Source organism: Podarcis muralis, chromosome 3, assembly GCF_964188315.1.
Source record: "Podarcis muralis chromosome 3, rPodMur119.hap1.1, whole genome shotgun sequence".
Lineage (NCBI taxonomy): Eukaryota > Metazoa > Chordata > Lepidosauria > Squamata > Lacertidae > Podarcis > Podarcis muralis.
Genome location: NC_135657.1, coordinates 44,202,910 through 44,227,984, shown reverse-complemented (window position 1 = coordinate 44,227,984; position 25,075 = coordinate 44,202,910). Strand labels below are relative to the sequence as shown.

General features: G+C 39.1%; 1 protein-coding gene across 1 annotated transcript in view; it reads left to right on the top strand.

Moving 5' to 3' along the window:
* The window catches only part of FMN2 (formin 2), a 160,460-nt gene extending 138,173 nt beyond the window's left edge, over positions 1–22,287 (top strand). Inside the window, exons 16-18 of the mRNA XM_077925750.1 lie at positions 8,411–8,560; positions 20,060–20,141; positions 21,406–22,287. Of these exons, the coding sequence (XP_077781876.1) occupies positions 8,411–8,560; positions 20,060–20,141; positions 21,406–21,432 (259 nt within the window). The 3' untranslated portion in view covers positions 21,433–22,287. The remainder of the gene's footprint in view (positions 1–8,410; positions 8,561–20,059; positions 20,142–21,405) is intronic.
* The last annotated feature ends 2,788 nt before the right edge of the window (positions 22,288–25,075 follow it).

Sequence of the window (25,075 nt, the reverse complement as noted above, 5' to 3'; positions counted from 1 at the left end):
AGCAACTTATAGATAAACACAATAAATGATGGGCAAACATGATAAAATTATTAGTTACATAACCCTCAAAACCACAATAGATGTACTGAGGACTCTGCTCAGCTGTTTCCGATGTGATCACCTCTTCTTTGCATTTTATTTCACAAAACTATACCACTGATGACTGTTCCAGATATTAAAAACTGCCACAGAATGCCTTGGCAGCCTAAAGGACATAAGTATTTATAGCCAAGACTCCACCAGGGGTTATGGAGCAAAATGTGTGTACATTATGACATGTGCTTACTACTTACCTAAGGATGATGAGCCTGCCTTTGTACAGATAAGCATTCTCAAATATTTCATGTTTAATATTAGAGACAAGGGGACACTAGGCAGGAGGAAAACTCTGTGCTGTGCCTTTTCCTCCCCTTTATACACCATCACTTGATGTACTGTATGTATATAAAACATTTGCCTGTATTGCAACAGTAAAATTGGTTCTTCCTTCTGCAGATCTTGCATTAGTATATGAAAGTTTCTTTAGAATTCACCACACAAAATGCTTCAAACACACTTTTTTGGATAGAGGGTGAGAGGAAAGCTTAGATAAATAAGAGATTAGTTACATTCTGCTAATCATGGGTAAAATAATCATGGGTGCATTGGATGAATAGATGTGCTAGTTGCAGTGATGGATTAGATGGAGGGTGATTAATGTGATTAATGTGGTTGGGTTTTTTCTTTTTGAAGTGACTATGTGCAACACAGTGTCTATCTCATGATTACATGTAATGGAGTTGCACAGAAATACTGGTTCATTATTTGATATGGCGGGAAAATGGTAAAAAAAAATTGTCTCTCTATGACATTGTAAAATGCCAAGTAAAAATAAGTTATGAAATAGTAAAGCTTTGCAGAATTCCTAAAATTACTTACGTTTTGAGAACAATGCTCCAAGTGTATTTTAGAAAAGTTCAGTTGTTTAGTAGATGAGCTGAAATGGAAAGTTAATCTTTCACACATAATGAAGACAAAGAAAATGGTATGTCTGACCCAGAGATTCCATAAAGTGTCTGGCTGTTCATTTGTCAGAAGTGAGATGTTTAACCGTTTCTGAAAGGTTGTATACTTTTTTATTTATTTCTCATATTTAGCAGCTTTAAGAGTGTCAATGTGTGAAGTGTTTATTCAAGAAATGGATTTCTGGCAAACGGGCAAAAAGAAAAGTGAAATGTTTAGCTCACAAATAAGAGCATATTCTAAGATCTCTGAGTAAGTATCCTGAGATTAGAAGAAAGCACACAGGTCTGTGTTTATCTAGCTTACGCAGGCAGACAAGGAAGGCTCCAGACTGGTATTAAAGCTGAAGTGATACAGAATGTCTTCACCAAACCCCAAACAATTACATCACCCCCTGAACAATATTGATAAAGTGCAATAGAAAAAGACCTGGCACTTTCTAGTTTCAACCCTCACAGCTAACTACTTGAGAACCTGTAAAATACTTGACATGGAAAAGGTGTTTCAAAGGGGTCACAAAGAGCTGTCAGGCATTACAGCATAAGGAAGGGCCATAGTTCTGTGACAGAGCACATGCTGTACATAAAAAGAATCTCAAGGTCAGTCCCGGACATCTTAAGGTAAGGCTGGGAAAAACTACTGCCTAAAACCTTGGAGATCTGCCGGCAGCCAATGTAGACAATATTGAGCTTGTTGGACTCATAGTTGGATAGTATAAGGCAGTTTCTTATTTTTAAAATTAAAAAATACAAGCTGAAGGTGACAGGGATTGAATCCAGGAACATTTTTGTGTTGTTGGGGCCACTGTTTAATAGTACACCTGAAACCTTGTGTGCATATTCATCACATTCTTCAGAAGCTTAAGTCTGAAATTCAATCAGGTTGCATTTGTGGGCAGCCTGGCCAATTCATTTCCCTGCCTGAAACAAGGGTAAGTGCACTCCCTATACACATTCAGAAATTGACTGTCAGTGTGATAGCATTCCCCACTGCACATGAGGTCAACAAGCTAGTTTAGGGGTACATGGTCTCCAACAGAGAGCAATGGCTAGGAGGTTCAGGTGAACACCCTGAAAGCTGCCACTGTTGCCCTCCCCCAGCATATATCACCAGAGGCAATTACCTCCCTGCCTAATTCTAGGGCTGGCCCTGACTATTGTCAAAATAACTCAGCAGGCAGCTCAGTCATGATACAAATTTTCATTGTAATATATGCTAAATTAACAATCTCATAACTAAGGAAATCCCAGGAATAAAGCAACTTTGAAAATAATAATAATACCCTGACTTGGTTGCCCCAGCCACACTGGGAGGTTTCCAGCATATATAAAAACATAACAAAACATTACAATTTATACTCTGTTTTACCTAGTCTTAAACTCCAGCCAGTCACATGTATTCTGTTCATCTCCACTTTTTAATCAGTCTCCAGTTTTAAGTGAAATTGTAAAGAGGTTGATCTCTGTTGATTGCACCCCTATCTGACTGGAGGAGAACATGAGAGAAAAGGTAAATGAAGACACTGATATGCACATTTATCATGATATCTTTCATTTCAAATCCAAAAAAAGTTATGATTCCTCATACCTGTCTTAGGGGAAAGAAAGAATTAAATAGTGAACTCTCGATCAGATCACATAATTTTTATTCCATGTTATTTCCAGTAATCACATTTAGTTGCATCTGTGCTGTGTTTTATGTTGTTTGTGGTATGTATGTGTGTGTGAATGACAATAATTTCCGTAGCCGTGTCATGCCTTTTCTTGATTACATGCACCTCACTATTGGAGCTGCACACACAGTTCTTTCCAATACATTCAAGTATATTCCTTCTTTGAGTGCCAGATGATATGTAAACACGCTCTGCTGTTGCCTGTAAGTGGCTAAATGCTACCGTTTGATTTCTGCACACTTGATTCATTCACTAGTTAAAACAACGGGAAATTTATACTTCTCCACTGCTTTTGATATTGCATCAGTTACTGTCTGAGAATTTACAGTAGCCAAAGTTCTTTGAATCAGCGATAGACTGACATATTATACTAACCTAGAACACATTTCTAAGCCACATTTCCTGTAGTCTGTGAGTTAAGTAATAGCTGGCATAAGAAGCAACTTGGGAATTGATTTGTCAATTTAATTATTTAATTTCAATTTTAATCTGATTCTCTACCCTGCCTCCCTTGTTGGCACCATTTTACACTCATTTTGAAATGTGTTCAAGGAATGGGGTGGAGAAGAGAGACATAATTTAGGATCTGGAAACTTCAGTGAAGGAAAAAAAGATTTCCCTTGGGATACTGCTCTTTTCCAAAGAGGAGTACTGAAACATGCACAGTTGCATAATGACACTTGCTATTGTTGTTTTGGTGCTACAACACTGGTGCTTCTTTTGCACAACGCTGTGCTCTAGTATGGATACATTACTATGGAAAGGGACTTCCTAGAAAGTAAGATGGAACCAGGTGGCTGTGCCCCACTCTCCATATGTAACACTTCAAGCAACAAAATAAGTCTCTGGTTACCAGAACAGCAATAAAACAAAACAAAACAGTTCTCTGAATATTCTAAGTGTTGTGTTCAGGTGTACAATCAAGATAACATGTTGGAAATTGCAAATTTTGGAGTTCAGAAGAGTATTTAGAGAATTTCATTTTGAATCCATAAATGAATGGCCACGATATGAAACTTCAGATCATTAAATCAGTATTGACATTGAAAGCCACTTCTCCAGAATTTTTCAAGCTTCTTGTATTATATAGATTTAAGAGGCAGACAATCTACACATGCAGGACAATCTTGTAGGGTGGCTCTCGCTGGACGTCTGCATTAGACTGAAAAAGGAAAACAAATCCTTATTTGGATGTTCCCACATTAAGAAATCTTTCTGTATATAGAAAATGTGTGTGTCAGGGGCCAGACATACTTAGAAACTTCCTCTCTGACAGCCTAGCTAGAAATATTTGTTTCTTCTGGAAAGCACTGGAAGATGCACTCTCCCATGTATAGTGTGAAATGGACAATCTAGTGAGAGGAGCTGCACAATATTCTTTTGCTGCATGTGTAGACCTAATCTTGCTTTTAATATTATGTTTTTCCAATATTTTGGATTGTCTTTTCACAAAACATGCCCAAGGCGATGTACAAAAAATATAAGCTAAAGTGTAACTGAAGGCCCTACTTCAGGTGTCTCCAGTCTTCAAGATTTTGACAGTGGTGACAAAACATGGTGTTTTTTGTGTGAAGGTACCCAGGTTGTGAAAAGCACTTCTCAGAGAAACTCATTTGACTCAATCTCTTTTTCCTTTTCAGTACCAAGTTTATTATGTTAGGTGGTATCCAGTTCCGTCCCCTCCATGGACAGAAGAAATCCATCAGTAGAACAGTCTGCTGACTTTCTGGAGCAGATTTAGGGAGGGACAGGTGGATCACAGAAAATTGCCTCCTCTGTTCCACTGATGGATGTCCTCATTCAGTGAAAGGGACAGCATCAGATACCGCACATTGCGTTTGCATGACCTGCTGTTTGTGGGATATAGTTTAGGACTATTTTCATGCAATGTTAACAAACTGACTCTGACTCTGTGGCATTGGTTTCTTACAAATTGTTTCACTTGGGGCGATGGGGTTTTGTTTTTGCATTTCCTTATTTTAGTTATATTTTCTTCATCATATTTTATTGTTAAATTTTAGTATTAAAATCTAGAGTTAACCTCCTGAATTGTTGAAAGACAGGATATATATGTATGTAGTAAATTACCGGTGCGTTCAATCATATTATTCTGATGAGGATTGTGTTGTGTAAAACTGAAGCCCTATAAAGCCCTAATCAAGGATAAGTTACTATCTTTATTTATTTAAGGGTATTTAAATCTTTAATTGGTGGGGGATCTGAACTACTTTGAAATCCATGTAGCAGACATTTAGCCTCTGCCCTCCATAAACAAAACAGCAGTGTGAACAACCAATGACTTGTTTTTTAAGTAGGATTGAAAAGTCATGCTAGCTGAAGCAAAGCTGCTGACCTTTGCTGCCTCTGTTAATCCCTGACAGCGACCTCCCCCACCCCCACCCCCACCATTTCTGCACCAGTGGTGGAAGCATAGGTACAACAGCACTCTTTGCTCAGGCACCCTTGAGATAAGCATCTCTAAGAGCTTTACAAACAATACACTACCCTGACAAAAACCACTCTTCATTAGTAAGTGTTCCCAATTTGCTGATAAGGAAGTCGAAGTGCTGAAGCATTGTGACCTCACCAAAGTGACGTTGTAATTAAGAAACCCATGACTAGTACTGTGGAGTTTTGACTGTCGGTTTTGTTCTCTAATTGCAGCATTTCCACTGAGCACAGAGTCACAGCTTATGCTCCAGTGGGTCCTATTTTTATGGTCCCTGTATCTGGTAAATCACTACTTCTCTTTCATCCCCAAGTTTGCTTTTTTAAAACGTTCAAATGTTGTTGATATGAGTGGGACTTTGAAGAGATCATGTCACAAGAAAAAACTGGGTAACGAAAGACGGTTTCATTTACACAACTATTATTTTTTTAACAATCCCCATTTTTATTTTCACATTCAGTAAAACTTCAAGTTCTGGACATTAGGAAGAAGTTTCTATTTAACGCCTCTAAAAATCTCAATCTCTCTCTCTCTCTCTCTCTCTCTCTCTCCCCCCCCCCTCTCCTCACACACACCCACACACCCAGACAGAGAGAGAGGTGCTATATGTAGGCTAAACATTTATCTGTTTTGAATCTACTTACTCATGTACCTATATCAAGAAAAGGGCCCCTCAGAAAGGGTCCTAAAGCAGTTGACAGTAAGCTTCAATCAAACAAATATATAAATAAAAACCAAATAATTAATGATCCTCTATCCCTGAAAATGCAGGGCTCCATATACATATGAAAAGTATCAAAAATTAGTAACAAACTCCTTATAGTTATTCTTTCACCTACTGTATGTATTATATATGTGTGCGAAAGAGTGAGAACGTGATAAGATAACACAGAATACAAAGAACATGAGTTGTAGTTTTGTTGCTGTAAATATGTAGTCTTTCTTTCAGCTATAAAAGTTGTAATTTAAAATGCTACAAACCTTATGGAAAGAAAACAATGTATTATTCTCCCTCTCTCTCTCTCTCTCTCTCTCTTCAAGTACAAGGCTATGATCTTTGCCCTCCGTGTATTTTAGAATCTTCTTGTTACGAAAGGGCATGGGAGATAACATGCCAAACCTTGTATTCACCCATCTATTTTCTTTTTAAAAAATAAATGAGTGCTGTAGGGATCTTTCAACTACCATATATGGGAAACTTTCTCAGAACAAATGATTATTTTGAATGCAACTTTCCTGTGCTTGATAAACAACTTAATTCCTCAGGAGTCCTGGTTTTAAGCCTGCTTGCATTGCAGCTCATATTCTCCATATTTGTATATAAGTAATAGTTGTATATTATTTTTGACTATGTGCCAGTTTCTGACATTTTTGCATTTTACAAATATATCCACTGTCGTAGAAGTGATCTAGCTGAGTACTTGAGTATTACTTGTAGCTGTTTAGATAAAGGGATTCTGCTAGGAGTTAAATGTCTCTGTGTTACTGAATCAGCTTTCCGTCCTTTCCCAGCAAGATTAACAGTGATCAGTGTAAAAGCCTGTCTTGCCTCCTTTGATCCCGTAGTATTCTTAACCAAAGCCTTCACGTCTCCAGTAAATGTTACTTCTATTTATCAAACTCATTGAGCATTTATTTGTGGGAGTTTCAATCTAGTCTGGCTTCCTAATTGTTGAAAAGGCTTCAAATAGAGAATTATGGCTTATTGTTATCTTACATTTAGACATAGTGCCTGGAAAGGCTGCTTTGAATGTGATGCTTTTAATCTTGTGCATCCTTGGGTAAACTTGGTGTTCTTCTGTGATGCTATCATCCCATTCCTAGGACAGCACCAGACTTTATATGGCAAATGTGATTGCTGCATGTATAATGTGCACAACTTGTGAAGTCTGGAAATAATAGATGCAGCTTTAAACATTCATTTGTGTGCATGTTTGGGCATCAATGTCAGTTCCCTTTTACACAATTACCAAGCAAGTTTGGGCTGTGTCTGCTGGTGGGAGAAAGCAACTTGTCACAGGCTTTCTCTTCAGTGGCCAGCTTCTTTTGGTATCATGCAAACTGATATCTGCCATTTCTTATTCAGAGAAAAAGGAAAATTTCAGGGCCATTTCTGGTAACAACATTTAGTGGTGCGCTGTGGATTAAACCACAGAGCCTAGGACTTGCCGATCAGAAGGTCGGTGGTTCGAATCCCCGCGACGGGGTGAGCTCCCGTTGCTTGGTCCCTGCTCCTGCTAATCTAGCAGTTCGAAAGCACTTCAAAGTGCAAGTAGATAAATAGGTACCGCTCCAGCGGGAAGGTAAACGGTGTTTCCGTGCACTGCTCTGGTTTGCCAGAAGCGGCTTAGTCATGCTGGCCACATGACCCGGAAGCTGTACGCCGGCTCCCTTGGCCAATAAAGCGAGATGAGCGCCGCAACCCCAGAGTCGGTCACGACTGGACCTAATGGTCAGGGGTCCCTTTACCTTTACCTTTAGGATAAGACCTTCTCAGAGGTGATACCCAAGTTATGAAGTTTCTTGCCTTATGACAACCATGCATGCACACATATGTAGCATGCAAAATTCTGCAAGCAAATGATTTTGCTCAGCTGCCCATGCAACCCCGCCCCCCTCTTCCAGTCGAAGAAAGGGATAAGTTCTGGATTCTTTTCCATATTGTTCCCAGCTGTTGCTGCAAACCTCCCCTTTCCATGGGGCAAGATTGCTTTGGAATTCCCACAATCCAAAATTCCGTATGTTTGATTCACCAATTAGGTTGTCTTTCATACTGACAAATCGCTGTATGTACGTAGTTCAACAAAAGAGATTTACAATGTTCTAAAGCTATGCCTGTGTCACTGTTATTAATTCAAAGATTTTCTGCCTATCATTGGGCTTCATCAGTTTAAGACATTTATCTTTATTTCATAGTAATTTCTTTAAATTTGCTCAGGAACTGCAATAGTCAGTTCTGCAACGACATGTTTTGGGAAATGATTGAAATGCAATGAAAAAGTGATACATCAACAGTTACGATAGTCTGGTTTTCTTGGCTTTGAAGAATTGATTTTTTTGTTGAAAAAATGAAAGAAGCTTTGACCACACAATGAAACATATATGAGAAACACCAGACCCCAGGTTTTCTAAACAAATTCAATACAGAATATGAAAATAGAAGAGTTAGGACTATGTTTGTGATAGGTATCAATTTATTTACCAGTACTATCAGCCATGTATGATAGATAGAGACTGTCTCTCATTGTTGCTAATGAAATAGTTGCCCTCTTTGTTTATTTTGACAGCTTTTTGGAGACTGCAGCATATTTCTGCATGAAACCAAAAATGAGTGAGAAGGAGGTATCACTAAATGCCTTCTTCAGCATTTGGCATGAATTCAGTTCTGATTTTAAAGAGTTCTGGAAGAAGGAAAATAAGCTCATTTTGCAAGAAAGGTAGGTATCTTGATTTTTGATTACTTTAAAATTATTAATATTATATACAAAAGGAAAATGTATAAAATTGTACATATCTGTTTACTGTTCAAATGTCATGATAATAATGGATCATAAATTCTTAACTTCCAATATTTAAGTGATTGCTACAAAGTCATCAGATGTTCTCCTGTTTGCTGCTAAAGAATGTAATATCTCTTCTCATACTATACTAGACAATCTGCTGTTGCACATTTTTAGGTTTTGTAGCTCCACATCTGTCATTTTTAAAAATTATATGGGTAACTACATATGTTGCAAAATGCTGCAGACAAGTTTCTTTATTTGATGAGAAAATAGAAACACATTTAGCCAATCTTGCAACAGTTGCACAGCTTGCTTTGTTGTTGTTTAGTCATTTAGTCATGTCCGACTCTTCATGACCCCATGGACCAGAGCACGCCAGGCACTCCTGTCTTCCACTGCCTCCTGCAGTTTGGTCAAACTCATGTTCATAGCTTCGAGAACACTGTCCAACCATCTCGTCCTCTGTCGTCCCCTTCTCCTTGTGCCCTCCATCTTTCCCAACATCAGGGTCTTTTCCAGGGAGTCTTCTCTTCTCATGAGGTGGCCAAAGTATTGGAGCCTCAGCTTCACGATCTGTCCTTCCAGTGAGCACCCAGGGCTGATTTCGTTCAGAAGGGATAGGTTTGATCTTCTTGCAGTCCATGGGACTCTCAAGAGTCTCCTCCAGCACCATAATTCAAAAGCATCAGTTCTTCGGCGATCAGCCTTCTTTATGGTCCAGCTTTATGCTCTGAAGCTGTGGTATTCAATCCGCAATTTAACCACATAAAAGTTCATATTTGCTGTGAATGTTTTAGACATTGCCCTTTCTGCAAGTCATTGGAGGTTTTTAGGCTGGAATACAATGATATTGTGGGTGAGATTGTATTATTGTTATGTATGATTGTGTGTTTTATTATATTTTACTGTCATAAACTACCTTAGTCTTCATTGGAGAAGGCAAGATTCATGCTATCCCACTCCCCCAATACACCTAGTGTGGGAGGGTTGGTGCCTTTTGTGCACAGCCCTATGCCTGCAAGATGACCTAGGGTCAACTGCAAAGTTTTTTTTGGTGAGTAAAGTCTGGCCAGAACTGGCTTCCCCATGTTTCGGACACAATACAAACAGACACAAGAATATTCTGGGGTTTCAAATAGCCACAACTTTATTGATTACAGGTGTATGTAGGCTTAGGCTTAGGCACTGGGTGTTCATCCTGAGGTTTTCAAGGTTGTGCCTGGGTTAAGAGCCATTTCAAGACGTGAATCAGCTAAACTGGCCTCCCAGGCTGCCACATGGAAGTCCTGTGGCCTGTCTGCTCCCCCGTAGGCTTTAGGACAGGACTGCCACCCAGAATTGCCACTAGAGGATTCAACCCAATGCCTTATCCACCAATAGTTGTGATGATTGCTATGAGGAAGAAAAATCCCAAATGGACTCAATTTGTTTGCAGGAAAATTTCTTCCCAGCCCCAAATATGGTGACCAATTATATCCACAGCAAAGTCTTTAAAACAGACCCATGTGCTGGCTGGGTAGGTTGATTGGCCACCAAGTGGAAAAAACAATGCAAGTGTTATGCTAAACTTCCAAAGATTATTGCTGTCTTATTTTCCACACACTCATCATTAAGCCTGTATAGCCAGACAGTGCCCACCCATGATAGAAACTGATTCATGTTATATAATCTGAAATGCTGCTTGAATACTCAATAAAAAAAATAGCATATGCCATTTACGTGTGTAAGACTTGCCTTCAATCTAGCCTTAAGGGAATGGTTACTCTTTTGCACCTTGTACTACTATTTGGTTATGCTTCTTTGTTTCACTCACAAAAACAACAGCCCCTATTTATATTTTTGGACACTTTGGGAATTTGTCAGGCATGGAACTAGGTTCCAGCACTGCTGCCTGACTGCATCAGCACCAACCAACCACGGACAGCACTCTTAAATGACGTGAAGCTACTGCTTTCAGGAAGATTCTCAGTTCATGTCATTCACAACATACATTAAAGAGGGGGATTGATCAAGAACCCTTAACTTCTGGCCTTAATTGGGTCACCCATTTTCTTTTATAAAGAAACACTTATCTGATTGGCATATTCTCTAAGATATCATCACATCAATAATCCTCTAGCAAAATATGTAATATATTGTGATGATGCTATATTGAGTTTGGTGGCTATGATGTAGCATCTGTTTGAATAACGGAATCTTTCAAAATTTTGGAGAGTTTTGATGACACACAATTCAAATCATCTTCTGGATTATTCAGTATGACAAAAAATGTATCCTTCATAGATTAGCATTGGCTATGGAGGCATATTGGACCCACAGAAAGTGGATAATTAAAGACAGAATATAAATTTAGTTTTCTGACATTAGCCACAATGATAAAGTTTAGTACTAAAGATGTTAAAAGAAAGAGGGAGCTAAACCCATTTCAATTGGAAATCAAGAAACATTAGCAATTAGTTAGCATAAAAGAAGAAAAGTTAGCCAAGGAGTTTTCAAAATCTTCTCTCCAGGAGACTGAGTTAGCAACTGCCAGAGATGACTGAAGTGCAGAGAATCAGCCATGGCACTGATTTTATTTGGTTTTATTCTTTATTATTTTCAGACACCTTCCAACAATGCACTTCTAATAAGCTTGTCTGTAGCTGTTTCCTTATGCTTGTCTTTTTAAGGACTCAGTTCTTATTTGCTTTAAATCTGTGAGGTCTTCCAGTTTCACTCCAGTAATGTGATGCAAAGAATGAATGGCATTAGTTTTTACCAGAGCTGAATCTTGAGGCTTTGCTTCATTGCATCAATGTTGTGACATCTTTCCGTGTTCAAGAAGAACCTCAGACCAATTTTTAGCAGGGCTTGGGTGCCTTCCCATTGACATCAGCATGTCCAAATGTTACACCTGCTGCCTATATTTTAACTTTGCTCTGAAACCTTTGACCCTTCTCTGTATTCCAGAAATTCATTTTGAATACAAACTTCTTTTTAAAAAAATCCAGTGTGGTATGTGCTGAATCTTTGAGTAACCAGATACTGCTTTTGTGAACAATGGGTTGCATTCCAGCCATTCATAATACATGAGGGTATCCAAGGATTTACTTAACTCAGCATTGACGGCTATGGAGTGTGACTGCACTCTGCTCTTTTACTAGGCATTGCTATTCTTCACTGGGGAGATTTCTGGCTATGAGAGAGCAACTTGTTCTTCCAACCTGATGGCAGGAATCTTAATTGCTCATTCCAAGGTTTTGTAACCCCTTCATCGGCTACCATTCCACTTTTGTTTTAGGTGGGGTGTGAAATGAAAGGACTGGAAGGTTTTCTTCCTGAGCAGCCTATCGTAAGTTCCCATGAAGGGTGGCATTGCCAAAGAAGCACATGCATTCCCTCCCTGTCTTTCTTTTCATTGGGAGAAGCACAGATTATTTTTCTCAGTGCTGCAACTGTCATCTCTCGTTGAACCTGCAGGAGGGGGTGGGGGTGCTCAAGCCTTGGCTAAAATGCCATGAAGGATCTTGGGGAAGAAATTAGGCAGTAATGCAGGCCATTGCTCAAGAAACTAAGCATCACCTTTCAGGGAATTTACTTCTCTATCTGTTGCTATAACTACAGTTCAGAGCTGCCTTCTTAAGACTTTTGGTTGAGACTTCTAGGTGTAAATTAAGTGGTTAAGCAGTGTGTGTCCACACACACACACACACACACACACACACACACACACGTAAAGAGAAAGACAGAAAGTAAGAGGCAGGACTTCTCAGGCTTTGGCACTGCTCACTTGCCAGGTCTTCTTGATGCTTATTGCATACTACGTATGTTTGTTTATTTAGAGTACACATACCAGTAAAAATTCTGGCAGCTGTGTTCTGTACTAGTTGAAGTTTCTGAGACTTCTTCAGGGCCACTTGACAATGCTGTATCTAAAATACCGTCAAGCTGCAAACTTGCTCTCCTCTCTGGTGGGAATGCAGTCCCACCAGAGCTGGTTGTGCATCAGTTCCTGGGTCCTTCAGTGCCTCCACTGGATCAGGATTCAGTTTCAGTTTATTGGCCCTCATCCAGCCTATTATCAAATCTAGGCACCAGTTCAGAACCTCCGCAGCTTCACTTAACTCATAGAATCATAGAATCTTAGAGCTGGAAGAGACCCCAAGAGTCATCTAGTCCAACCCAATGCAATGCAGGAATCTCAGCTAAAGCATCCATGACAGATGGCCATCCAGCCTCTGTTTAAAAACCTCCAAGGAAGGAGAGTCAAAAATAAAGCTGTGTATCATCACCCTATAGCTGCCTCTTCCATTTCTCTGTACATGACTTTTAAAATACAATCCTGTTGGTCCCAGCAACTAATTTAAAAAGTATGAATATGCAAGAATTGCTGCTAGGAAGTAAAGGAAAACCCTGTATTTGTATGCTAGTAGATTTTGCACTGTACCTCATCCTGAGATCATGTGATAAAGAGTGAGATATAAAATAGATAATAATAATAATAATAATAATAATAATAATAATAATAATAATAATAATAATATTTATACCCCGCCCATCTGGCTGGGCTTCCCCAGCCACTCTGGACAGCTGGGGACATGCATCAAACATTAAAAGCTTCCCTAAACAGGGCCTCCTTCAGATATCTTCTAAAAGTCTGGTAGTTGTTGTTCTCTTTGACATCTGGTGGGAGGGTGTTCCACAGGGCGGGTGCCACTACCTGGTTCCCTGTAACCTCACTTCTCACAGTGAGGGAACTGCCAGAAGGCCCTCGGCACTGGACCTCAGTGTCCAGGTAGAATGATGGGGGTGGAGACGCTCCTTCAGATATACTGGACCGAGGCCGTTTAGGGCTTTAAAGGTCATCTCCAACACTTGGAATTGTACTCGGAAATGTACTGGGAGCCAAGACCAGTGTTATGTGGTCTCGGCGGCCGCTCCCAGTCACCAATCTAGCTTCTGCATTCCGGATTAGTTGTAGTTTCCGGGTCACCTTCAAAGGTAGCCCCACATACAGCACATTGCAGTAGTCCAAGTGAGAGATAACCAGAGCATGCACCACTCTGGCGAGACAGTCCGCGGGTAGATAGGGTCTCAGCCTGTGTACCAGATGGAGCTGCCTTGGAGATGATGATAGATAGATAGATAGATAGATAGATAGATAGATAGATAGAATGGAAATACTTGCTTGTTTGTTTTTTAAACTGTAGCTACGCTCCATGGAAACAACAGAATTCCCCATACCAACTTAAAGACTAATAAATATATAATGGCATAAGCTGTCATAGACTATTGCCCACTTCGTCAGGTGCTAGAATTGTTTTCCTTAGTTATCCACTCACACCAGTGTATTAGGATGGAGCTGAAAAGTAAAAAAAATAAATGCAAAAAAGACAGTTTGTGATAATTTAGTTAGAGCTTCAGTTAGAGTTATAAGCACCGTGACCATTCACAATATTGGTATGTGACACTTGGGTAAGAGGACAGGCCTTCATATTGATCAGTAACCAGTTAAAGTAAACAGAAAGTAGGAATAAATGGACAGATTTCACAATGGGCAGATCTCATCAGGTCTGCTCTGGTAACTTCAGTGGAGTCAGTTTTTCACCATATGGCGTAAGGGCAGACCCAGAATGTTTTGTGATGCTTTCTATAACATTGAACTCCCCACTTCATTCATTGAGTTTGATGCAGGGCTTTCCCCTTCACTGGGTGCAGGCAGATCCTACCCTTACCTTATATAAGGAGCCCCAGTTATGCATAAATTTATGTTTGCAAGAATTTCTACATAGCTGAAAAATGAAAACAACAGATAAACCTTTGCAGCTTGCTAAAATAAAGGAGGTTTGTGACCCACCCCCACTCACCCCAAATTGTTTTAGTCGGTGGAAAATTCCAATAAATTGCAAACAATAAGCCTAAAGCTTATAAATTATTATCACAAACAGAAACTGAAGTAAAGTTATCTGAATTCTTGATGCTATGTTTCTCAAATCCAATTCAGTTGTTTCAGACTAGCAGCCACTTCCACACTTTCAAACCCTAAGATGCATCTTGGACTTCCTTGGCTATAAAAGTTGCCCATTCCTGCAAGAATAGCACTTAAGCTGGCACCTGGTGTGTCATGTTGTACATCTAGATGAAAGGAGAGATTCCTGGCCAATATGTCTCCACAGCTCATTGATCTCCCTCTGAAGAAAGACTGGTATGTCTCCCTACAGATTACTCGGCAGGATGATTTAAAGCTTGCTGTTGAACGATTTAAAGTCTGGCATTGTGTAGCTATGTATTGCATAGGAAGTAGCATGCCGGTAAGCTGTCACTGCTTCTTCCAAAGAAGGGCATTTAATCTTGTAGCAGGAGGCACGTCCTCTCCAAGTAGGCTAACGGATCTTTTGTTAGCCTTCAGAATAGAAGTGAGCAAATTGGACTTTATGATGACACACCTAGAGACAAGGGAATTGCAATTGTTTGTTTGTTTGAGGCTGGAAGGTTAGGAGGGTGGGCCCATGCACTTTGAGTTTTAGTAACAAGATCAGTGGTAGTGGCAAATTTCCTAACCCTCAGAACTGCTCAAAGGAGAAACTTCATATGGCTCAAGAGTTAAACCTTTCATAGCCACTGCCACTGGTGCTGGTGGTGACTTCTGCCTCACCATTTCTTTTGCTTTCTGTATACGTGTTTGCTTCTCTCAAGACCCCTTTTCATGCCCCTTTCCTGACTGTTTGCTCTTCTTTTCTTTCTGTCCCTTCTTTAGTCTGGTCCATGATGCCTGGAGAAAAAGCCCCCTTCCTCCCAATAACTTCAGGTCCCACAGACAGTACACTGCCACTACCTCCCTTTCCTCTTAAATCCAGGGAACAGACTACATGTTACATGGGAAATGTAAAGTTGGATCTTCCAATGTTTTGATACACGCTTAAAAGCTGCTGAGTTGCCTGAAATATATTGGAGCAGGGACACTGGGGGAGGAGGTGTTAATCCTTTCCCCCTTACCATTTTCCCAAGCTAGATTCTCCCTTTCAGTGATGCTGCTTTAAAGTGAAAATAAAAATCTTGGAACATCTGATCTTTGTCTTCTGGTGTGAGAGGCAACATGGAAGGACAAGGGCAACTATTGTCTCAAAATAACTCAGGGATCATGTGAATGGGCCATTGCAAGTAGATCAATCTTACCTCCATAGAAGATGTTGAGGATTCTATTTGGGATGAAATAATGTTGCTGCTATGCTGAGATACCAGCATGCTTATATTAATACAAGGTGATCTGGAGGTCAAGCTACAGTGCCAAGTAATTTTATAGCATCAGTGAAGGAAATGTTCTCCATGATGGACAATTGCCATTGATTAGTAAACAGCAAAAAAGGTGAAGAATCATGCCATGGAAGCAACCCTTGATGTTACTAGTGTGGCTAATGTTAGTGAATAATAGTTCTATTCTAAGGATATAAAAGTGGGTGTAAGTACTGTGGATCTAAATTTAAAAGCAAATCTTCAATACCCAAATACACAAATGTGAAGAGTAATCTGCCATCAGAAATCCTGAGAAATCAATGCAGAATGTTTTAAGCCATCATTTAAAAAAGGAAATAGAAACCATGCTGTGTTTTGAAATTGCAGTGGTTGGATTCTATTCTTATTATTCTTATTATTCCAGAAAGTACTGAATTAATAAGTAGATAAATTTGGTGCTAGGATCCTGGAAGTATGTTTTTTTAAAAGAGTAATGTTAGCTACTCCTTAGCTTATTGTTGGAAGGCTTGTCGTGACCACTTCAACTACCAAATGCATGAACATTCCAGCCTTGTCAGTCTGTTTAAATTAGTCATGTACTACTAGACTCTGGCAAAGTGTAAAGGTATCTGCACCAAGCCAACTTGGAGCCAGTAGGAAATGAATCTGTCTACCAGAGATACTTCTTTAGACAAAATTATTAATGCTTAGTGGCAGGGAAGTGGCTTTCTTTCTCACTGGGTTGAATGATGGGAGAAATTCTCTCATGATAAGCCCATGATCAGTCTAGTGTTTGGTGTAGAAGATAGATAAAATGATTCTGCAGGAATGTCTGGTTTCTTTTCCCTGTATCTATCTTATTCATCTTGCAAACTGTTTTCAGACTTAATCATAGTGAACATTTTGTATACATTTGCCTGACAATAAATAAGAAGGATAGAGAGGTAAAAGTGCTGGGGGGAAAACAACTTAATTATGATGGAAACAAGGAACAGTTCCCTTGTTTAGGTTAACCCTCTGCTATCTATCCACACTTTATTCAAGGACAGAATTGGAAAATCTTTTGAACCACATGCCTGGTAACCAGCTATTTTTTTTAAAAAAAAATTATAATATGACCCACACACATGAGATGCATGTTAATTTTCAACCAGGGAGGGGGCAATTAGGAGCTAATTCCCAAGTTACAAATAGAGTTCAGCTAGTTTCTACCTTAATTTCTTGTTCGGCTAAGTATGTAGCATCAAAGTGCAGTCTGGCACACAGGGGAAAGATTGTCAGAAGCATGCAGTAACACCTGGGTTAAAATACTTTTAAAACTTAATTAATTAATATTGGAAATAAAAGGTATGAAGAATAAACCAGATAATGTAAAAAGAACCAAAACAGTTTACTCTTCATATCCAGCCCTAGACAATATTAAATATTAAATTCAAACGTCCTTGTGAGGAACAACCCATGATGTTCAGGAAATGGCAAATATCCATAGGGAATAATCCCAAATTTTGACCCTATAGAATCAGGGGAGAAACAGATGAGGTGGCAGTGGCATGTGGTGGTGGGGATCTTCCAGTCACCTGTGGTCATGTGTGCTTGGGTACACTTAGGGGCAGTGTTGATAAATGGCGACATATCCCACATGTAGGAAAGGTGTGCTTGGAGACAGGAGCCACAGGCACATTTTTACAATCCAGGAAGTAAAAAGTGAGAACTGTGAGACATTTCCAATCTACCCCCTGGTAGACAACAGCCAGTGAGTGGTGGCAGGAATTCTGCTGGCCTGTGTGCAGAAGAATACTTGAAACATGATAGTTCAATATAATTCAATATAATGAGGAAGCTAGGCCATTTCTTCTAGGTCCATTGGGATTTTGGAAAGAAACTTGGGTTTTATTCCCAGGTATTCCTCCACGATGATTTGTTTGGTGCATGTTGTACTTGATTACTATCAAAACAATTTCCCTTGGTTGGGGTGATTTTATATTATGGGATGGTCTTCGAAATCACTACAGGACTGAATGTTAGAGCCACGTCACACATTCTGGGAAACGATGACTGGTGCTGATGATGTTGTGAAGCTTCACATACCTTTCCACACACTGGAACTATTGATTTAGTACTATTTATAAACTGTCTTTTTACCCTATCAGGTGGTTCACAAAACAATATGAAAACCAGCTCCAAAATAATAATAATAATAATAATGATAATAATAATAATAATAATAATAATGACAACAGCTATAAAATGTGAAACAACCACAAGCAAAATAGCAACATGAGAATATTTGAATTCCTTTCGTTTAGGCCATACCTTGTTTGGCACTGAGGAAATTGTCATTTCCTCTTACTGAGGTACACATATACAATACAGCTTTTCGTTGATAAGGTCACTTGTTTTCTGTTTGTGGCTTTGGGCCCTTTTAATATTTCAGTCTGTGGTGAGAGCCCATCTAACATTGATAACTTATATTCAATTGGCCCACTTTACCACACTGCTGTTTGGAGGGAATCAGAACAATAACTTCTCTGCTGCAGTTTTTTTTTTTATATTTTCTTTGTGTATGTGTTGGACCAGTCTGCAGATTTTTCCATCTAAACTAGTCTCAGACAGCTTCCAGGAGTGCTAGTACCCAGCCATGCTGTCTCCTGAAATGCTCTGTTCTTTCCCTACAACTGTTAACCACTTGCTTACATATCTGAATAAACGAGCTTGTAAGTAAGAAAAACAATTGTCTGGAAAGTATGGTATGGCGGCCAAAGCAAAGGAGTTCTTCTCATGAGAACAATAAAGCTGAAGCAGAAAAGATGGTGAGGATGCTGTAGGGAGATTAGCATGATATATCGTTACTCAGGGGAGGACAGCCTGCCTCCCATACATAGCATAAAGCATGCCATAGGCTCCTTTTTTATTCATGCGAATTCTGACTTCTTTTAAAATTATAGTCCTCATAGTTATAGAAAAGGCAAGTTGGACAATGTGATGACAAACAAGCTAAGGATATAGAAACAATGTGAGGACTATCAAGTAGCTTACTTTCAATTACATATTTCAACTGTTCTTGTTTTCTGTTTAGACCAGGGATAGCCAATGTGGTACCCTGCAGGTAGTGTGGACTACAGTACCCATAATCCCTGACCATTGGTCATGCTGGCTAGGGCTGGTGGGAATTGTAGTCCACATCTGGTTTAGATGCTGAGTTTTTCCCCCAAGGCTCAATAAAATGTTCATATTCAAAGATGTTTTTGAAAATGAGAATGTTCAAAATATCATTCAAAAGTGATCTTCTGGGGAACCGATATCCTTGTCATAGTAATGGCCTCCTATACTATTAACATAAAAATGGAGAGCAATAAACATTCGTGTTTAGACAAGCCAACACACGTTCTTTGAAAGCTGAGGTAATTTTAAACTGTTTTGGTACGTTAACTTCTATATGTTTTAAAGTATGGTTGTGAATTTTTCTCTGTTTTATCTTTTTGCAAACTGCTTTGAGGTTTCTAAAAAATCAAGAGGTGTATAAATTTTATGGAATAAGTTAAATAAATATAGCAGTTATTTCTCATTTTCTTTTTATATTGTTGCTGTTGTTGTTGTTTTCTCATGTTAGAACCATCATTTTCTTTATGGACTGCTGATGCTGGGTTTTTAACAATAAAGTTATGGGGCTCTAGTGACCCAATTGGGTTGTTAATGGAGAATTCCTGTCAGAAGTGGAATTATGTTCTACAGTAAAACAGGTTCAGATTCAACCTCCAAAAATGCATGGTGATTTATGATCAACAATTTCAAGAGTTCCTTAGAATAAATGTAATCATTAGGCAAAGGAATTAATGCAGAAATCACTTGTCAGATAACTACAGTATATAAAGCAATAAATAAACCCAAGGGAACTGGGTCTGATCTTTAAACTGTAAAGAGTATGAGAGATGTAATGGAACTTTGTATATCTAGTATTCTCATTCTCGTTCTCAACTATGGGGCATTAGGTACAACGGAACAGTACATTCAGGAATATCATATTTGCATAAAGCAACTGTTACAGTTTGCATGTCTCCTTGCAGCAGATGGGCTTTTATTGGCAATATCGCTTATCATTTATATTCTGCAAGCCCTCAGAATTATTGTGTGTTGAAAAATATTGTCCTTGAGCTGTCCTTCACGTGTTCTTCAGCCTTCACAAGTGGTTTTGATTTGGTGAATCAATTAAATGTGTTGCAGACTAAAAGAAGCTGAAGAAGTATGTAGACAGAAAAAGGGGAAATCTCTTTACAATATAAAACAAAAGCACGATTCTGGAATTGTGAGTATATTTCACTTACGGTTTTTTGTGCCTGCTATGTATGAGTGTTCACCTTCTGTTAAGGTTTCTGAGCAGGAATCCTCATCATTTCCTCTTAGTATCAGTAAAACGAAAAATGTTGAAACTCACTTAATGACTCTACCCATTTTCCGTTGATGCTCTTTATACCTGGAGCTGCCTCTTGGAACCATCTCTGTATGGCCACCTCCCTTATTTCCTTTAATTTACTCAAATCACCCCCTTTCCATCAAGGCTTTGGATTACCCCAGAGTCCCTATACCATGGGTAGGCAAACTAAGGCCCCGGGGGCTAAATCTGGTCCAATTGGCCTTCTAAATCAGACCCAGGAATCAGCGTGTTTTTACACGAGTAGAAGGTGTCCTTCATTTAAAATGCATATCTGGGTTATTTGTGGGGCCTGCCTGGTGTTTTTACATGAGTAGAATGTGTGCTTTTATTTAAAATGCACCTCTGGGTTATTTGTGGGGCATAGGAATTCGTTCATTTTAAAAAAAATAGTCTGACCCCCCCCACACACACAAGGTGAGGGACAGTGGACCGGCCCCCTGCTGAAAAAGTTTGCTGACCCCTGGCCTATACCATAGTGTAACTAAGTATGTTGAAATCCTTGCATCTCTGCTCCTTTCTCTGTTGTTTCCCTGTGTGTATTTTAGATTGCAATCTCCCTGGGGCTGGGCCCTGTAAATCCTCCTGCTCTTTGGGTACTCCCAGATGGGAGCTTCATATTGTAATTGGCAACAAAACTTAAATTGATTTTCCAATGAAACCAAACCCACTAGGAGTTAGCAGATAAGGGCCAAATTGAGAGATTTTGTAACACAAAACTTAGAAAGGCACATGGGGCACAACATATTCCCAAGGTTGTATTACTATTTGGAGTAAAATGCTCCTGTAGTTTAGGACGCTGGACTTGGTTCAGTGATCTGTTATATGCAGAAGCTGAAAGTGCTTGCTGTGTTTTCAGACATATGACACTGATAACAGAAAATGGGGGTGCTGTTTTTAATGAAACTTAAATGGTTTTCATTCTTTCTTGCACTTGAAGATAGTGTATTGGAAACAACTCAGCTTGGCATCCAAACATTCTGATTTAACGGGATTTCAATCTTAGTCTTATTTGCAAGAGAGGAAATGGTAGATTACCCATTTTTTGTATCTTTGGGGTTCTCACTGCATGGTTGATGATTAGTTCACATGCTCTGAAATTTTGAAACTGATATTTTCTTCACCTTTTCATTTTCAGAAAGCGAAGATAAGTATGAAAATATGAAGGTCAAACGGCACACATCATTGTCCACCTGTTCAATAAACTCAATATGTCTGTTGGGGGGAAGGAGACTACATCACTTGACCCATTTGTTTTCTTGACCTGTTTGCATTTGTTTTCCGTTTCCACTGACTAGAATCTGCTGGGCATTCATTGATAAACAGATTTGCTGTATGGAGTGTCCAAAATCATAAAAGTTATTAATTTAAGGCATGCCTCTTCCATGCACTCCATCCTGTCTTTTTCATCCAAATATGCTTTTGCAATGTATTTGGAGGAATACTAACAATAACTAAAGCACCTGGTGTAAGAGGCAGTCATTCAGTCTGCCCTAAACATACTGAAACTATAAACATCTATCATACAAACACTACATTTCCATTCCTGTTGGCAAGATCTTTCCAGAGCAAATACACTGCAGTGCTACATTTAGATTAGGGCTACTTCTTGAGAATTGTTTGTGTCTGTTTCATATTGACATTTGTAATCTGTATTTTGAATGGGTAAACTGCTCCTTTTACACTATAATCCATTTCCAAAACAAGGTATGTTCAGCACAGCAAATCTTTACAGTTGACAAGGCGGGACATTGTCTCTGCATTTTCTGCCACATAATAAAGCAGGAGTGGGGAATTTGTGATTTTTCAAATGTTGATCAACAACAACTCCCATAAGCCCCAGCCATCATGGCCAGTAGTCAGGGAAGATGGGGAGTGTAGTCTGGCAGTATCTGGAGGTTCATAATTTCCCCATCCATGTACAAAAGATGGAAACAAAGGAAGGCTACTCAAGCTGCAGCACGGCGTAGGAATCATTTGAAGGATACTAAACAGCCTTTGGTTTGCTACAAACATTTTTTTTTAAAAAAAAAAAGTTTACAGAGTAACAAGAAACTTGTAGTAGACTTCCTACCAATCTATTGAATCTTGCAGTATAAAGTACTAAATACTTCCCTTTTATTATCTTTCCAGATGATCAAGGGTGATATTGTGAACCTCAGTTTTCTGGTGACAAAGCAAGGACTATTGATTAATTCAGCTTTACATTTTATTGAGTGCCCATACCGTAAACTACATAAATAGTTGCAGTTGTTTTGTGCCACCTCAATCTCGGCCAATAAAGACAACCGAATGATTGGTCATATCTAGATTAGACTGCCTCCTCCGCACAATGTAGCATAGATCTACATTCAAAAGTTATTGAAAACAGCCAAATTTAAGGGGGGGGGGGATAAAGTGCATAGATCCCAAAGTCATTTAGCATGGAAGGTGCTGGGGTGGTTTTAAGTTCTAACCTGCTGAAATTACTTTCTCTCTCTTTCCATGTAGCCCAGTAGATGATACCTGGTTGTCCAGATGTCAGTCTCTGGTTCCAGGCATTGAAAAGGCTACATAAATTATGACCTCAGGAATTGACTTTTTAAAATGCCAAGCACTAAAAATATATTTTTCATTCATTGGGGAAATTGTTTCCTGTTATGTGATTACTGATCAGCCTGAAATGTTTTCGTCTTTCAGGTTAGTTCCTGGTAGTTCCTTTATTTGTTTCCCCAGTGTCAGGAATAAAGTTATTTCTTGGGAAATAGAAAAGAGAAGATTGTTGTTACAAGAGACCTATGAAGAGCAAATAAAGAAGTTACAGATATTTTAATAGCACTGATGAAAAACCCATGTTTGTATTTATGTAAGCTATAGTCTCTTGCTGTTTTAACTTCTGTGTTTTCTTTCATTTAAGTGCATTTAAAAACATTGTAGCATGTTTAAGTTTTGTAGCCATCCTCTTCCCTTCAGTATCTCCAATATGTTTATTGCCATACTAAATTAAATAATACTACACTTAACAAAGATCGCTATGTGCAATACTGTATTTAGTGTTTCTATTCCAATTTTTTTTAGAATGTTTATTTATATGAAAAATAAAACAAATAATGAAATTGAAGTATACAGTACTTTGGACTCTTATTGCACTGGGATTTTGAATTGCTGTTGGTACCTGCAAGAATTCTGAACTGTTAATGGAAAGAAATATTTAAAAGCCACTGCTCTGAAAAACTTGCAGTCCAAAATATAGACTAAAATGTAAAGATAAAGGACCTCTGGACGATTAAGTCCAGTTTGAATTTGACTATGGTGTGTGGCGTTCATCTCCCAAGGGCCAAGATTAAGGAAGAAGCAAGCAACGTGTGCGCACGTGCGCGCGCTCTTACCCAGCTCCTATCCATGTTTCAAATTGGTATTATTATTTACCCACCCTTCAGCCTAAGGTCCCATAGAGAGTGGCAACATGAACCAACAATATTATAAACAGTTTAAAACAAGTTATGACTTTGGTACACATGGATAGAAACTGTTGCAAAATCCTTTAGGATGGCATGTATGTCCTTTCCCGACTATATTCCTATTTGTGCCCAACATAAAACATTTTGTGTTAGTGCATTTGCTATCTGCTTTACTATGCAGCATCACAAATGGTTAGCATAAAAAATAAATCCTAAGATTTATATCCAAATGTGGTACCCCACTTGCACAACTGACTTCTGCTGGCACAAATGTCTGCCACCAGATCTGTTACAAGTGTTCAGGGGACCTTCCAGAACATGTGGGGTTGAGGCTGCAGGGGGAGGGAAGGAATGGATCTAGTTCACTGACATGGCATTGGATGTTTCATTTAATTCAGATTTGGGCACTCACAGAAAAGGTTATGTATCTGATGTACAATTCTGGTCTTTTAAAAAATGAAATATTGTTTCAGAAACAATATTCCAACCCCAGTTGATGGGCACATCCTGGATGCTTGACTGCAATAGTTCAGGGCAGCTAAGATGAATAGAGAACCCTGAACAAGTTAGGGCTGCTTTTGTTTTCCACAAGGTTTGCATGCAAATACCTACAGTCTCCTCCCTCCTGGGCCAGCTTATATTGTACTGTACCCAATTTGTATAGAGCTAAACATAACACCGCAGTGCAGAACATTAAAGTCAGCAGCTTTTTTTTGCTTTTTCTTCTTCAGCAGCTCTAACTGATTTGTGTGACACTGTTGGCTCATTTAGTAATTTCCCATTCACTCTAAAAAAGAAAAAAAGTGTTATCCGATACCACTCTCATCTGCCCTCCCTTTGAAAGAATGCTGTCCATTTATTGGTTGTAATGGGCTCTTTCAAAGCAAACTCTTCTATTCTCCATGCCTTGTTTTCCCCCCACCCAGACACAGCAATTTTGTGGAGACAGGCGGAGAAGTCCTTAGCAAAGAGTGGAATAATTAGAGGAGGTCTTATTGTTGCTAGCTCCATTATAACTGATTTGCAATTCTAATTGAGCAGCCAGTGCAAGTTGCAAGCAGAATTCAGGAGCCGAATTGTACCCTTCTGCTTGCAGCCAGCACTGGCTGCCCAATTAAAATTGCAAATCCGTTAGGTTGAACTGGAAACTCAAAATCAAATGTATTGGAAGGAACTTCCCATGTGATGGGTGACAAGGAAATACTGGTGGGAAAAGGGGGAACTCTACTCAAAGGGGAATTTGTTCTCATGAAATATTTTTATGTGTTGGACATATTTTTGAACAATATGACAACCTGTATTTGACTGATTAGTATATTTACCACCAGATGGCAGGCTAATGTCTGAAAAGCACAAGACACTTGTTTA